This window comes from Ctenocephalides felis, unplaced genomic scaffold, assembly GCF_003426905.1.
Source record: "Ctenocephalides felis isolate EL2017-DRISC unplaced genomic scaffold, ASM342690v1 CF-g0.4_SCAFFOLD_01170, whole genome shotgun sequence".
NCBI classification, from domain to species: Eukaryota; Metazoa; Arthropoda; class Insecta; order Siphonaptera; family Pulicidae; genus Ctenocephalides; species Ctenocephalides felis.
In genome coordinates, this window is record NW_020537324.1 from 68,181,463 (window position 1) to 68,194,658 (window position 13,196).

At 34.7% G+C, this 13,196-nt stretch overlaps 1 protein-coding gene across 1 annotated transcript in view; it reads left to right on the forward strand.

The window, feature by feature from the left end:
• The window catches only part of LOC113366418 (RNA polymerase II elongation factor Ell), a 229,826-nt gene extending 216,630 nt beyond the window's left edge, over window positions 1–13,196 (forward strand). Inside the window, exons 3-11 of the mRNA XM_026608015.1 lie at window positions 4,168–4,463; window positions 5,896–6,297; window positions 6,474–6,544; window positions 6,634–6,790; window positions 8,899–9,282; window positions 10,678–11,107; window positions 11,313–11,476; window positions 11,554–11,725; window positions 12,674–13,196. Coding sequence (XP_026463800.1) covers window positions 4,168–4,463; window positions 5,896–6,297; window positions 6,474–6,544; window positions 6,634–6,790; window positions 8,899–9,282; window positions 10,678–11,107; window positions 11,313–11,476; window positions 11,554–11,725; window positions 12,674–12,832 — 2,235 coding nt within the window. The 3' untranslated portion in view covers window positions 12,833–13,196. The remainder of the gene's footprint in view (window positions 1–4,167; window positions 4,464–5,895; window positions 6,298–6,473; window positions 6,545–6,633; window positions 6,791–8,898; window positions 9,283–10,677; window positions 11,108–11,312; window positions 11,477–11,553; window positions 11,726–12,673) is intronic.

Below are 13,196 nucleotides of genomic sequence, written 5' to 3' on the forward strand. Positions count from 1 at the left end.
CGTTTGCACAGTAGTATGTATAGAAGCTTTTCCGTAAACCGGCGGCGCATCTTCATAGAATATCTCGCTTCTCACATGGTTGCTAGATTGCGTCAATCAAGCATTAATGCAAAATGGGTTTTCAAAATACTGCTGAGCTGTGTAACTTTAGATAGATACCATTGGTTTGCATCTAACATATGCAAATATTGAACAAAGTTATGCGAATGAAAATGTACGGACGACAATTGTTACAAAATGCCAACAAATATAAATGCATTTGCTGGTTCTTATTGCTCATCGTAGATCTTAATTTTTTTTTCAAAAAACTATTTCAATATATAACAAAATATTAACCGATCGTCCGAATCGACACAAAACTGGCGAGTATATTTATCTATCAGAAAGTGTTAATGTATGTCCGTTACGTAGTTATAGAATTTATTAAAACTTTCCTTCGATAACTCAGGTTTTTGGGTTATAATTTAACCCATGTAGCTATGGACTGTATTAAACACCGATTTGTTTTGAATTTGTATGTATTTGTTGCAGTTCTTATCACAATCACTGATTGTCACTAATATAAGTTATAATGAAAGAAGATATATTTATTGGTTATTTATTAAACATGTTATTTCGCGAACTTTTTTTAGAAGTGAACAATTAGTTCAAAAACTCTACGCTACCCCGTCTACCAGGGGTAGCAACCATCCCGTGTAAAAGCTCAATGCCATGAAGATTGTCACCTTCATGGCCAATATAATAAAACGAAAATGCGTCCGAACAGATGACACGTATATTCGTCTATCACAAAGTAAGATATCGGATGAAAAATATGGGTTTAATTTACAAAATTGAAAAATTATGATTATCCAGTGTTTGCAAAGTAAACTATTATTTATATACATAGATATATTTATAAATCAATGCTGTTTATTCAATAGTATACTATATAATATCAAATTAAGGGTGTCAATGTACGAAGAATAGAGTTTCGCGGAAAATAGGGAATCGTTTTACGTGGGCGATCAGGTCGTTGATCTTACATAAGTAGTCTTTTTATTCCAATATATGTTTTGCTTCTTTTGTTTCCACTATATGCGTGCAATAAGAATTTTAATTCAATATTGTGATAACATTAATTGTATATATTCAATTTCTGTATAGCACAACCCAAATAAAATATAAATAACTCCCGATGTTTTCATATTTTTTCTCGGCGCGGGAAATTTACATACGTGCCGTGTATATTTTCCATCTTAAAGGCAAAAGGAAAAGTTTTTCTTGTATATACTTATCGACGGGCACGTGCTTATATTTCCAAATGTAACCATATAATATGCAGGAAAAGCATTGAGTATCGAGAAGTGCCGAAGAATCACATTTTCATCTGAAAGAAATTGCTACATGACGCATAAACGGTTCTATACAATATAGAAATCAAAATATATAAAATGTTACACTTATATATCGTGTTTTCACAGTAAAAACACATAATGAAAAATAATTGTTTTCATGATTGATGAGACCGTTATTCCAATTAGGATTTCATCTTAAAGAGTTTGTGATAAGTGCATATTGGTCTCACGTACTATTTATTGTGAATATAACGTGAACAAACAATATGCAGGTAATAATAGTATTCCAATTATTTAGCAATAATTATTTAATTAGTACTTTCATAAACCATATATTTAAAAACGTTGTAGGTTGATAATATTTAAATCTGCATAGAATCTCTTTGGTTATTAGTCTGTCTTGCTCAGAATTTATAGTAATATATGTAAATTGCAAATCAGTTTTAATCGTATGTACTTGTACTTGTACTTGCTGAAGTCTTAATTTTATATGTTGATTGACTTGGGATTAAAGAATTGAAAACATATATTTACAAAATTCAATTGAAATTTATAATCCAATTATTACGTTAATACTACGTTTTTTAACCAGTTCTGTGTCGTCCAAATAAAGCTTATGGCGTGTATATTCGTCAACTACGAAGTAAGTTGCGTTGGTGAGATATCGGATGAAAAACATGGGTCTATTTTGCAATACACCAAAATTCTGCTACTTCTTTATGACGAGTATTTTGGTCAATCACAGTTAACTGGTTAAATAGCATATTTATCTCCATAAGTAGCGCAAGTTCAAAGACACATTTTATAATATCACCTAGAAACATTTTATTCGATAAAGATACTGACACGAAGATAAGACTTCTCACTTCAATCTGTCAATCATTAATTTATTTCTATCAAACGCACGCGATTATAAAACGAAGCATTCAAGTGAAAAAACATCTCACGTGGTTTATTAAATGATTACATGTAATTTGATAATTATTTAATGTCACATTTCATTTTCTGCAAAACTCCCGCATGCTTTTCAAATCAAATATGTACAAACATGGGACGTCCGTCATTTATTTTTCATATATCGTTCATTACTGTTACTTGATAGTATAAGCAAGATATCCGTGCAAATATTTGAGAGAGTACACAATTCACATTATAAAACAGAGTGTATGGACTTCATTCAATCTTTAACATTTGCAGTAGACAGATTACTATCATCTTCTCGTATTCGATGTTAAAATACAAACAACTTGACTTGCCCTACAGAATGATTGATCACTATTACACGGAACTAAAAATGGACATACATTATAGAGATAAATACTGTTTGAATATTTATAAAGTAATATAAGAATTAGTGTTGAATTTCATATGTGAGGGAGCCCTACTTGATAGTTTTATCAAAAGAATCTTCACATTTATTTTTAAGTTTACAGTTTATTGACTCTAAATTAAGAAGGTGATCCAATATTCTAAAGTGACTGCATATACAAATTCATCATTAGAAAATTCGATGGTAGAATTGAAACATCAATTATCTCTGATTTTCTAATAATCAATTAAATTTTCCTAGTTCAAATTTCATCGTTATCCCCGACTTTTACCCTCACAGTATCAGTTTCCATTGGACTTATTATTGACTTACAATGAAATTTGATCTGTACAATATTTTACGTGACATCCATCTCTTTTAGTTGCTGTAAGATGTTTTTTATGTTAGAAATGAGTATTGAATCACCAAAATGTACCTTACTTCGATTACAACGTTATGTCATCTTTGTTCTATGGCTTTCGCTGGCATCTACGTATCGTGTTACCAAATATTTTATAGAGTATTAAGTTTTGATCTACATTCACTTAAGATTCTCATTTTGTGTCTTGATTTTATTGGGCTTTCAATTTTTTGCAAAGGTAATATTACTTGATGAATCATCAATCAAATCATCAATGATGATTATAATCAGATTGATTGATCTAAAGTATTTAAGTTTGGATTCTAATATTAAATAGAAGGCAGATCCATATTGTGAGAGCACTACAAGTTAATGATTACTGTTTTTTGTTGAAATGTAAAGCTGAAGGACCAGATAGAATTTGTGGCTTTATCAACCGTTTTAAATTGTAAAGATTGATTAATAACAAGAAGATTTACACTAATTTATTTTAGACAGTAAAATTGACATTGGTTTTATGGTATTTGTATAGTATTTGAGTATTTGATGATATTTGAGTTTTTGATGTTGATAGTTTCGCGACCTGGTCTAGACTATGCCTGTGTGCCTTCAGGTACCTAGAGGGTCATTTTATTGCCGATCTTGAGTCGCAAATGTCCATGCATCGCTGTAAGATGCAATTCTTTCGCTGCTAAAATTAATGCGACGTTGTCACGTCTATTTTGGCGCGAACAAAAACCTTTTCTTCTCTTGTTCATTAATTTCATTGCCATTTTATTACTTACATACATTCACCTTCATGCATTTTTTTCCAAACTTCTGCTTCCAAGCTTCCTGGTCCTAAGTCTACCTCTTCTTGCGTAAGTCAACAATCATCTACATTCTTCTTTTTCCCAATCCTTTTGTCCTTGTATTTTACCTTCGGCGACTTTGTGTAGAAGGCACTCTATTTGCAGAATGGGTCCGAATCACTGCTCAGTAGGATTCTTTCTTCATTTGGTCATCTTATCTGTCCACTTCATCTTCTCCATTCATGTCCAGCACCACATTTCAAAAAGTCTCCAGATAGTTGCAATCTGATTACATAATTTAATAAATTTCAATTCTCCAATATCAAAAATAATTCAATCAACTAATATATTTCTTTTATCTTCTTTCAGCATTTATCCATTCCATCAGCACCACAGTCATTCAGGGGCGCCGGTTCTTCGCCTTCTACCGGCGCCAACGGCAACGGGCAGCAGCAGCAGCAGCAAGTCACGTTTTCCTTCACGTTGTCTTCAAATGCGGACATCGAGGGCCCCCAGGGAAGTTTCGAGTGCGTGCAAAGGCGCGCGGACAGGCTCGATTCCCTGGGGGCGCTCGCTCGCAAAATGCGCATCCACGCCAACGAAGACGTCTACGAGGCGACAAGGCATCGCATGGCGGTTGCCGAGGAGAACCAGAAGAATAAATGGTAGGGAAGAGGATGATCTATTTACTTATTGTATTTACTTATCTATATAATATTCAGTCTCAATTAAGGGGGTATTCTAGTGTAGAGCGATGAATTTTAGGTCATTTTTAAAGTGTCGTAAAAGAAAGCAATGAATGTTTTTACTATCAATTTTATTACCACCTGTTTATTAATATTATTAAAATAAAATACAAAAATTTAAAAAAAAGTTGAAAATTGAAGAAACTGGCGTGGGTGATCTCAAAAATTGGCACCTCAGTCTTGACATGATTTCAGCCCTCCTAGCTATCTGAAATAAAAGAAATAAAAAGATTACTAATCTACAATGATTTCGCAATCGCCCGAACTAGCGATGAGTAAAAATTTTTTTTTACAAATTGGCGACTGTTTGAAAAAAGTCTTTCTTTACTGTTTTTTAAGTATCTAGAATTTTTTAAATATAGTAAAAATTAGAATTTGGCGGGCTACAGATAGGTCCATAAACAAGACTCTCTGAACATTTCAAGTGAATCGGTCGAGTAGAACTCGAGAAATCGTGTCAACAGTACTGAAAAAGTCTGTTCTGAGAAAAACGCATTTTAAGTTTCGCGTGAAGTTTTTTTCTGTCAAAGTCATAAAATGATATGTCATACTTCTTTTATTCTGCCATTCCTGCTTCATGCATCGGACCTTCTTCTACTTCAAAAAAACTATTTTCTGCATTTCTCTCTTCAAATCGGGCAATTCTAGCCTCCTTTGGAGGTTGGATGTACGTATTTCAGATCGTTCATTCCGGGCATTGTCTCGTATTACAGCAAATGAGTGAGTTTCTGGCCCAATTTGCATTACCATAGGGGTCATCATTTTTAAAATCGGAAAGAAATCTTAATTTAATATGCAAACAGCAATAAATGTTGCTTTTCAAATACCCGAGATCGGGAATGAATATGTTTCGGCTCGAAAATCAAAATCAACGAGTTTAGAGATTCATTATTGTTCTGAGTTTCTGAACCTATACATCGAATTAATAATTCATCTGACGACAAACTGTCTTAAATTAGTCTAATGACTTCCTAATGCCTTTTGTCCGATTAGAACCTGCCAAACCAGTTTGGAGACCGAATCAGTAAAATGCCTATATCTCCGAAAATAATTCAAATTTTCAAAAACCTTCTCGTACCCATATTCTTATATGTTTAAACTTTGAAAATATGAAATACAAAAAATCGATTTTTTTGAATTTCTACACTAGGATGCCCGCTTCAATGAAATATTTCTTTTGCGTTATTTTTAATAGTTGCGCTTTGTTTCATTATACTTCACCTAAATTCCAAACACTTTCGTAATATTTTTTAATAAATGTAGTAATTCTCACAGCTGTCCTTAAATAGACAAGAAGTAAAACTGTAGTATGTTGACTATTTTTATTAATAAGATATAATTATTCTTTCAGTACCCGCGAGATTAAGCCCGATCAAACAGATATTGGTCGCAAGGTAAAAGTAAAACAATTACCTCACCGGCCTATGAACTCGATGAAACCTCTGACGATGGTTCATCCCCTTCACAATCAGCCATCATCCGTGACCAATGGTATCTCGAGACATCCTAGCAATCACAATAGCCGGCAACCGCCAGGATCTTCACCTCCTCCAGTATCTGCTAATGTTGGGTCGAGACCATCTCCACTCGGAGTACTCGGCCAGCAACAAGGGCTGGGATCAAATGGTGTCTCTGGAGAATCCAATAATGGCATCAACGGATCGGGGAATGCTAAAAACGGCAGGGTATCACATGTCGGCAGGACGAATGCGTCTAATGCGCCCAAATCGGACGTCATGCGAAGGCCTATCAAGTTAGTGTTACAAATATATTTGTCAATTTTTATCTTAAAACCTGCCCTTCCAATACTCCATCGTCCCAGTTTCTAGGTATGTATCGATGATACATTCTTGTTTACTCGTCGTTTGCTAGTTCAATTATTATGCTATTACCAAATAATATACACCACTGTAACAGCATATTTTTCAGGGAGCGCCTGATACATCTGCTGGCTTTGAGGCCGTATAAAAAGCCTGAATTATACTCTAGAATTAATCAAGGTAAGTATTTGGTTATTACTGGGTATTATGATACACAAAAACCACGGATCGTTTTCAAAAGTTAATTAAATTTTTTTTAAATTTTGTAGAAGGTATCAAAGAACGGGAGAAAAACTGCATAGCCACTGTGTTGAAGCAGATATCTACTATGCGAGATAATACTTATCACTTACGTAGGAATATTTGGAACGATGTTCATGACGATTGGCCATTTTATACCATGGACGAACGAGCTTTGATGAAACGGTCAGTGTAATAACCAAGAAATAAAACTATAGATGCGTGCAATGAAAGTTTTATAACGTTTAATTAGAACTTTCGTAAAAATAATTAGTTTGGGAACGAATAAAGTGTGCGAACTTAATAAAATATGAATTACAAATGTAATAGACATATGCGTCGAATAATATTCATAGCCCAACTTAAATTTTTTTTATAGATTGTTTCATCGTGAGACAATTTTTTTAATTATATTTTATTAATAAATAAATATAGTTTTCATGTTTAAAAATATAATACACTACAAATACATATAATACTGATTATTATCCTTACAATGTAAGTTTTTATATCACTTTCTAAATATTTTCCGAGGCACAAAGGTCTAATTTAGCTTAAAACCAAATAAACTATATCACAAAAAATTGCACACATCAAATAACAACTATCGAACTACGCTCTATAAAATTTTCAGCTGATTTATCATTGTAAAAATGCGTTTTTTGCTATTGTTAAAAAAATGGTAACCTAGTCTTTTTACCCTATAGACAGGGTAGGTAGGGACAGCCAGAGGCCAAAAAGATTCTCCATTTTATTTCTAATTTTGAAGAGGTTTTACGGAATAATACTATATTAGTTACAATCTTATTAACATAAAAAAATATATAGCAACTCTGACTAGTATCATAAATCTTGTTTTCGTAATTATCTCTGTTTGATCTATTATAATTCATTGTTTCTTGAAATACAATTATTTCTAGCAAGATAAGTGCAAATTCTATTTAAAATAAATATTTCATTGGCATATTTTCTACAAAGATCAGAGAAATTCAAAGTCATAACAATTTATCATTGGAGTTAGTATCACCATCAATTTAATTTATCTTTTTTAAAATATCCTTTTTCAACTTATTTTACCTTTTTATTTACTATTTTCTTTTTGGTAACAACTTGCCAGTGTGAAGGTTTGGGTCATCCTTTTTATTACAACCTTATCTAAGCTATGCTAGAGGTTATATACAAAAAAAAATGTTGAATTTTACTTAAAAGTAACAACAAACTTTATAAAACAATTAAATAGCGTATACTTAAAAATTCTATTCAGGTGTCGTAAACTAAATAACACCGCTCAAATCGAAAAAAAACTAACAACAGGAACAAATCAGAGATTAATCGTGAGACAGAACTGCTTCTCAAGTGTTATTTGCTTGATAAATTTATTGAATAGGCATGGCTAAATTTCAGGTAGCTTCATGAATTTATTGTTCATTACCTACTATCCAAAAAGCAATTTAGCAAAGCCATTCCATGACTTGATCATAGTATCCAGTTAAAAAAAGATCTAATAAAAACTAGTAATAAAAATACTTTTGTTAAAAATTTGACTATCTGACCTTTGATCTCATGGGTACGATATCGCCTGATTTAAGACGGCTGGTTATTGATCATTTGCCCTCTACTTCAAAATAGTATTGTTAAAAAAATCTACTCTTTACTACATGAATTTATTACACTTTACCTGAAAAAAATGGTATATAAATGGTTAAGTGTGTTTATATAATTTTCCCGAGATTTTTTGATATTTCGTTGCTAAGAACAAAATTTTAAGTCAGTTATCCCTATGGCAATTTACTGTTTATTACCTACTATCCAAAAAGCAATTTAGCAAAGCCGTCCCACTACTTGACCATAGTATCCAGTTAAAAAAAGAGATCTAATAAAAACTACTAATAAAAATACTTTTGTTAAAAATTTGACAATCTGACATTTTATCTCGTGGTTGCGATGTCGTTCGATTAAAGGCGATAGCTAGTTACTGATCCGTTGCCCTCTACTTTAAAATAGTATCGTTAAAAAAATCTACACTTTACTCATTCTTGTGATAATGATGGTACACCCATAAACTCGCAGACATCCAAGCTTTGCTCTCGCAAATTTTGTATCGTTAAAAAATTCTACACCTTACTTATTCTCGAGATCATGATGATACACTTATAAACTCGCGGACATCTAACCTCTGCTCTACCAAAATTATTTTCATGTCTTGTCTACAAAATTCTTCGACATTTACACCTAACAATTTCTAGTCAATGTGTGCATATAACGTAAATTGATTGATGTGTCTTTTCCCCCAGGCGGAAACCTCAGAACCTGACCCCTCCGACGAGCAGCGACGGCGGTTCGTCGGGCAGCGGTCAGAGTCCGTCTTCGACACACGCGGGCTCGCCGCCTCAGGCCATAAGCGGCAATGGCGGTGGTCCCGGAAAGCGACAGGCATCCTCGCTCCGGGACCATCATCCAGGTGGCGCCTATGACACTGGAGGAGGCGTCTGGGACGGAGGTGTGGCGCCGAAGAAGCAGCGTATATCGCACTTCAGAAAGCCGCCGATCACCTCCGAGAACAACAACAATGGCATCAACCCCGGGTCGCTGTACAACAGGCCATCTCCGCCGCCTTCGGAGAACGGAAACGGGTATGGAAACAAGTTGGCGGGAGCTGTGACGGAGAACGGATACAGGTGAGGAAAAAGAAATAATTTGTAATACAGTTTACTGCCGTAGAATACGGGGTTTGTATATATATATATATCGACTAGCAAACCCGACGAACTCCGTTTCGCCACCAGATGGTTTCGTGAGAAAGATGACGGATTTTTTGTTTGTTTTATATTTGAAAAGAAAAAATTTGATTTTATTATACAACAGTAATGAATTTATTTCGATTACAAAAATGAAGTGTTTTTTAGTTGAACTTCTCTAAGTAAATGAAAGTGAATCCGTTTGGGCAAATTATCCGTTTCATGGAAGTGATCTTTGGTAAACCACATTTTTTGTTTTTGGTCTGACGTTAATACAAACAAAGCGGATGGTTTTCCAACTCGTGAACTGGCAACGTATAACTGCCCATGTGAAAATGATTTTCTAAATACATAATCTATTTGAAATTTATCCCGCGATTGGCCCTGCGACTTGTTATTGCGAACGCAAGGCGAACTGGAAATTGCAATAGTTTGAAGTCAAACCAAATCGCCAGCAATTTTTTATTGAATGGTGAAATTCAGTACTTGTACATCATTATACTTTGCGGCAAGAATTGTTCGTTGACTTAACCAAGCATAATTCTGATAATTCTCACTAATGTCATTACTCGAATTTTTAATTACGGTGCGTGAAGTTCCAGCAATTTGCATTAGGGCACGATGCCATGCACCACTAATTTTCTTAGCTATAAACCTTGCGGAGCCCGAGACCTTTCCAACGAATGCAAAATTGTCGAAATCGATTCGTGCGTTCTAGAGTTATTTTGTCAGGAAGGAAAACCCGACTTATCTTTATATATATATAGAAGATTACTGCACAATTTGAGTGAATATAAGTACGTTGGTTATTGATGTACTAACTTATGGACCGATTCTGACGCCATGGCAGTGTCAATGTTATGGCAAGGCTATGTTAAAGAGAACTTTCCATACTAATTCGTTCTAAATATTGACAAAATCCATGTGGTTGCTGTGCAGTCTGGCGTTTTTCTCAGGTTATCAGATAGAAAACCTAACCTAGAAACCGCACAATTGTAAAAAAAAGATCTTAGATAACCGGGTCTTTCTGACTCAGTTTCATGACAGACGAGTGACGTTGCATTTTATGTGTGAAACGCCTGAATGCACAGTAAATACATAACACTTTGACAGTATTCAGTATGATTCAGTAGCATAATGTATGGAAGCTGGGGCGTAACATGGTCTTGGCATAACATTGGTCTTTTGTGCGGCAGAATCGGTCCATTATATTAAAGACTGCAGGAATGAATTCAACTTTTGTGCCAAATTATTTAATCTATTTCGATATTCTTTCAGGAGAAATGTGACTGATGTGCCAAAATATTTGATCTATTTCATTAATTTTTTTTTCAGGAGAAACGTGACCGATTCCCGTGAGAGTAGCAATATGAATCCTCGATCGAGGGAAGATATACGTAGCAATCCTTTAAGTAGTAGTTTCATCAGTGCCGGTAATAGTGGCAACAGTAACAATAGTAATGTGAATAATGGCTTTCATTCGTCGTCGAATGGCGTTGCGTCGCAAAATGGCGGCGGTGATGACGAAAACCTCGAACCTCAGATGGCGAACGGCCGCAGCAGCAGTAACAATAACGTCAAAAAACCTATGCAACACTACAGTGATACTAGTAATAATAGTTTAAGTTTTGGTGTGATTAGAGATCCCAAGACCGTGGGTCTGGGGTACGATAGGAGTGCGGAGAATCAATATTCTAATGGCGGATATCAGGCCGCGGACAGGCAAGCCAACAGCAAAAACGATGACAAGAAACGGAATAAGATGGTGAGTTGATAATGGAAAATTTAATTTTGTTATGGCCTGGCGACTTTTATATTATTTTGAAGACAAATGTATTTAAAACGAGTGAAGTGTCTCTCAAATGGTTCGAATCGCCTGATTTGACTTGGCACATCACTTCTCAAAACGTTTGGAATAAATCATGCTTTTAATGTGTAAACAGGTAGTTAATGTTGTTATTTTTTTCCAGTACTCGAAGTCATCGCCGAGCGCAGGCAACGGGAATATAAATACTCAATCGAGCGGTGTCACGAACAGCAATAGTCCTTCAACTCTTTCAGAACGTCTTTCGGACAACACGGAGCATTCTCAGAAGTCCAACGATTGCGAACCAACGCAATTTGATTTCTCTAGGTAAAAATTCAGCATTTCAGAATCAATCAAATTCCTTTATCATAACGATTGCTAATCTTTTTTTTCTATCTTCATAGTGAATATACCCGAATTCAGTCAATAGATCAGCGTAGGAAGTACAAACGAGAGTTCGACGAGAACTATGATGAATATCGTGATCTGCACAATGCTGTAGACCAGGTTTCACAAAGATTCGTTGCGTTAGAAGAAAGACTCAGAAGTGTCCAGCCGGATTCGCAAGAGTACAAGGTAATATTGGCTATATTTATTTAAGTACGAGTGTCGACTGTAAACATTGATTGTGTCGACTTTCGGAAATAAAAATGTTTGTATATTTTTACGTTTCAGAGGTTTCTGAACGTAAAAAAATGGATGTAAGTGTGTGTGTAATGTGTGTGCGTGTGTGTGTATGTGCGGATACAAATTTTCGTCAACGATTTTGCGAACATGGACCAACCACTTGAATAATTCAAAAAATATTCGATTCCTGCTGATAAGGAGACGTGCTGATTAGATTTTGGCAAAGGCAGGTCTAGCCGTTTAATCCGGTCCGATCCGAGCGTCCGATTTAAATAATTCAAAAAGCATTTTACTTGTCCTGCGTCTCCGGAGATCCAATAAAAAAAGTAATAAATGATACCATTTGTTGGTAAAAAATGAACATTAGACATATGTACATCGTATTATGAGATATTTTATAAAGATTATAATAATAAAAACAAATTTTGTGTACATTTATATAGGTTTCGCACCAATGTTACGTTAGATGACTACGCGGCGCTTACGCGCTTTGATATTTCGACTCCAACTCAGCTATGCAGAGCGATTGCTTAATAAACTGTTTAAATTTTTCAAAAAAAGTCAATTTTTTTCAAAATTTTGCAAAGTTTTTTCAATAATTTAGTTTTCGAAACGGGAAGTTCCAGCAATTTGTTTTAAGGCACGATGCCATGCAACACTAATAAGTGATAATTTTTAGTTCTGTAGAAGTGTAATTTTTATTGATAATAATAGGAAAATCTTCTAATATGTTTTTATGCCTGGTCTGCTTAGTAGTGCTACTGCGCGGCTCGCTGGCTCGTATAGCAGTGTTTTCTTTGCGGAAAGCAATCCATAGCAAAAGTGTAAAGCAATCGAAGCGATAAACCAAATAGCATACAGTTTTTAGTTCATTATAATGTTTTTTTCCTATTTCAGGATATCAAACGGCAAATCGTGACCGAGTACAATCAGCATTTGCAGGACTCTCGGCATACGGCCAAACTGAACCGTTACCAGTACTTGCATCACAAACTGTCGCACATCAAAAGGCTGGTCGTCGCCTACGACAACGAGATCAAATGCAAAACCGTCTGATGCACCACCAGGAGGCATATCGATGGAGTCGCTCGCTAAAAACTCTTCTTCTTCTTCGGAACACTAGCAACACAAACGACAACTAAACTGGTCAGTAATTACAGATATTGGTCTAAACGAAAGCAATACGGTAATAAAAATGAAAATTATTTGGTTATATAATGGTTCCTCAATTTGGCAGCTATTCTGAGTGTCTGTCATTTACATTTTTCAAATAATTTTTTACACAAAAATATATGAGCATTATTTACAGTTCAATTCTGCATTGGAATCTAATAGATACGCAGTAAAATTAAAAAAATTGTTTTAGAAAGAAACTTTTTATGATTCGTTAAATTCATTCGATAAACTCATTTGGAAACCA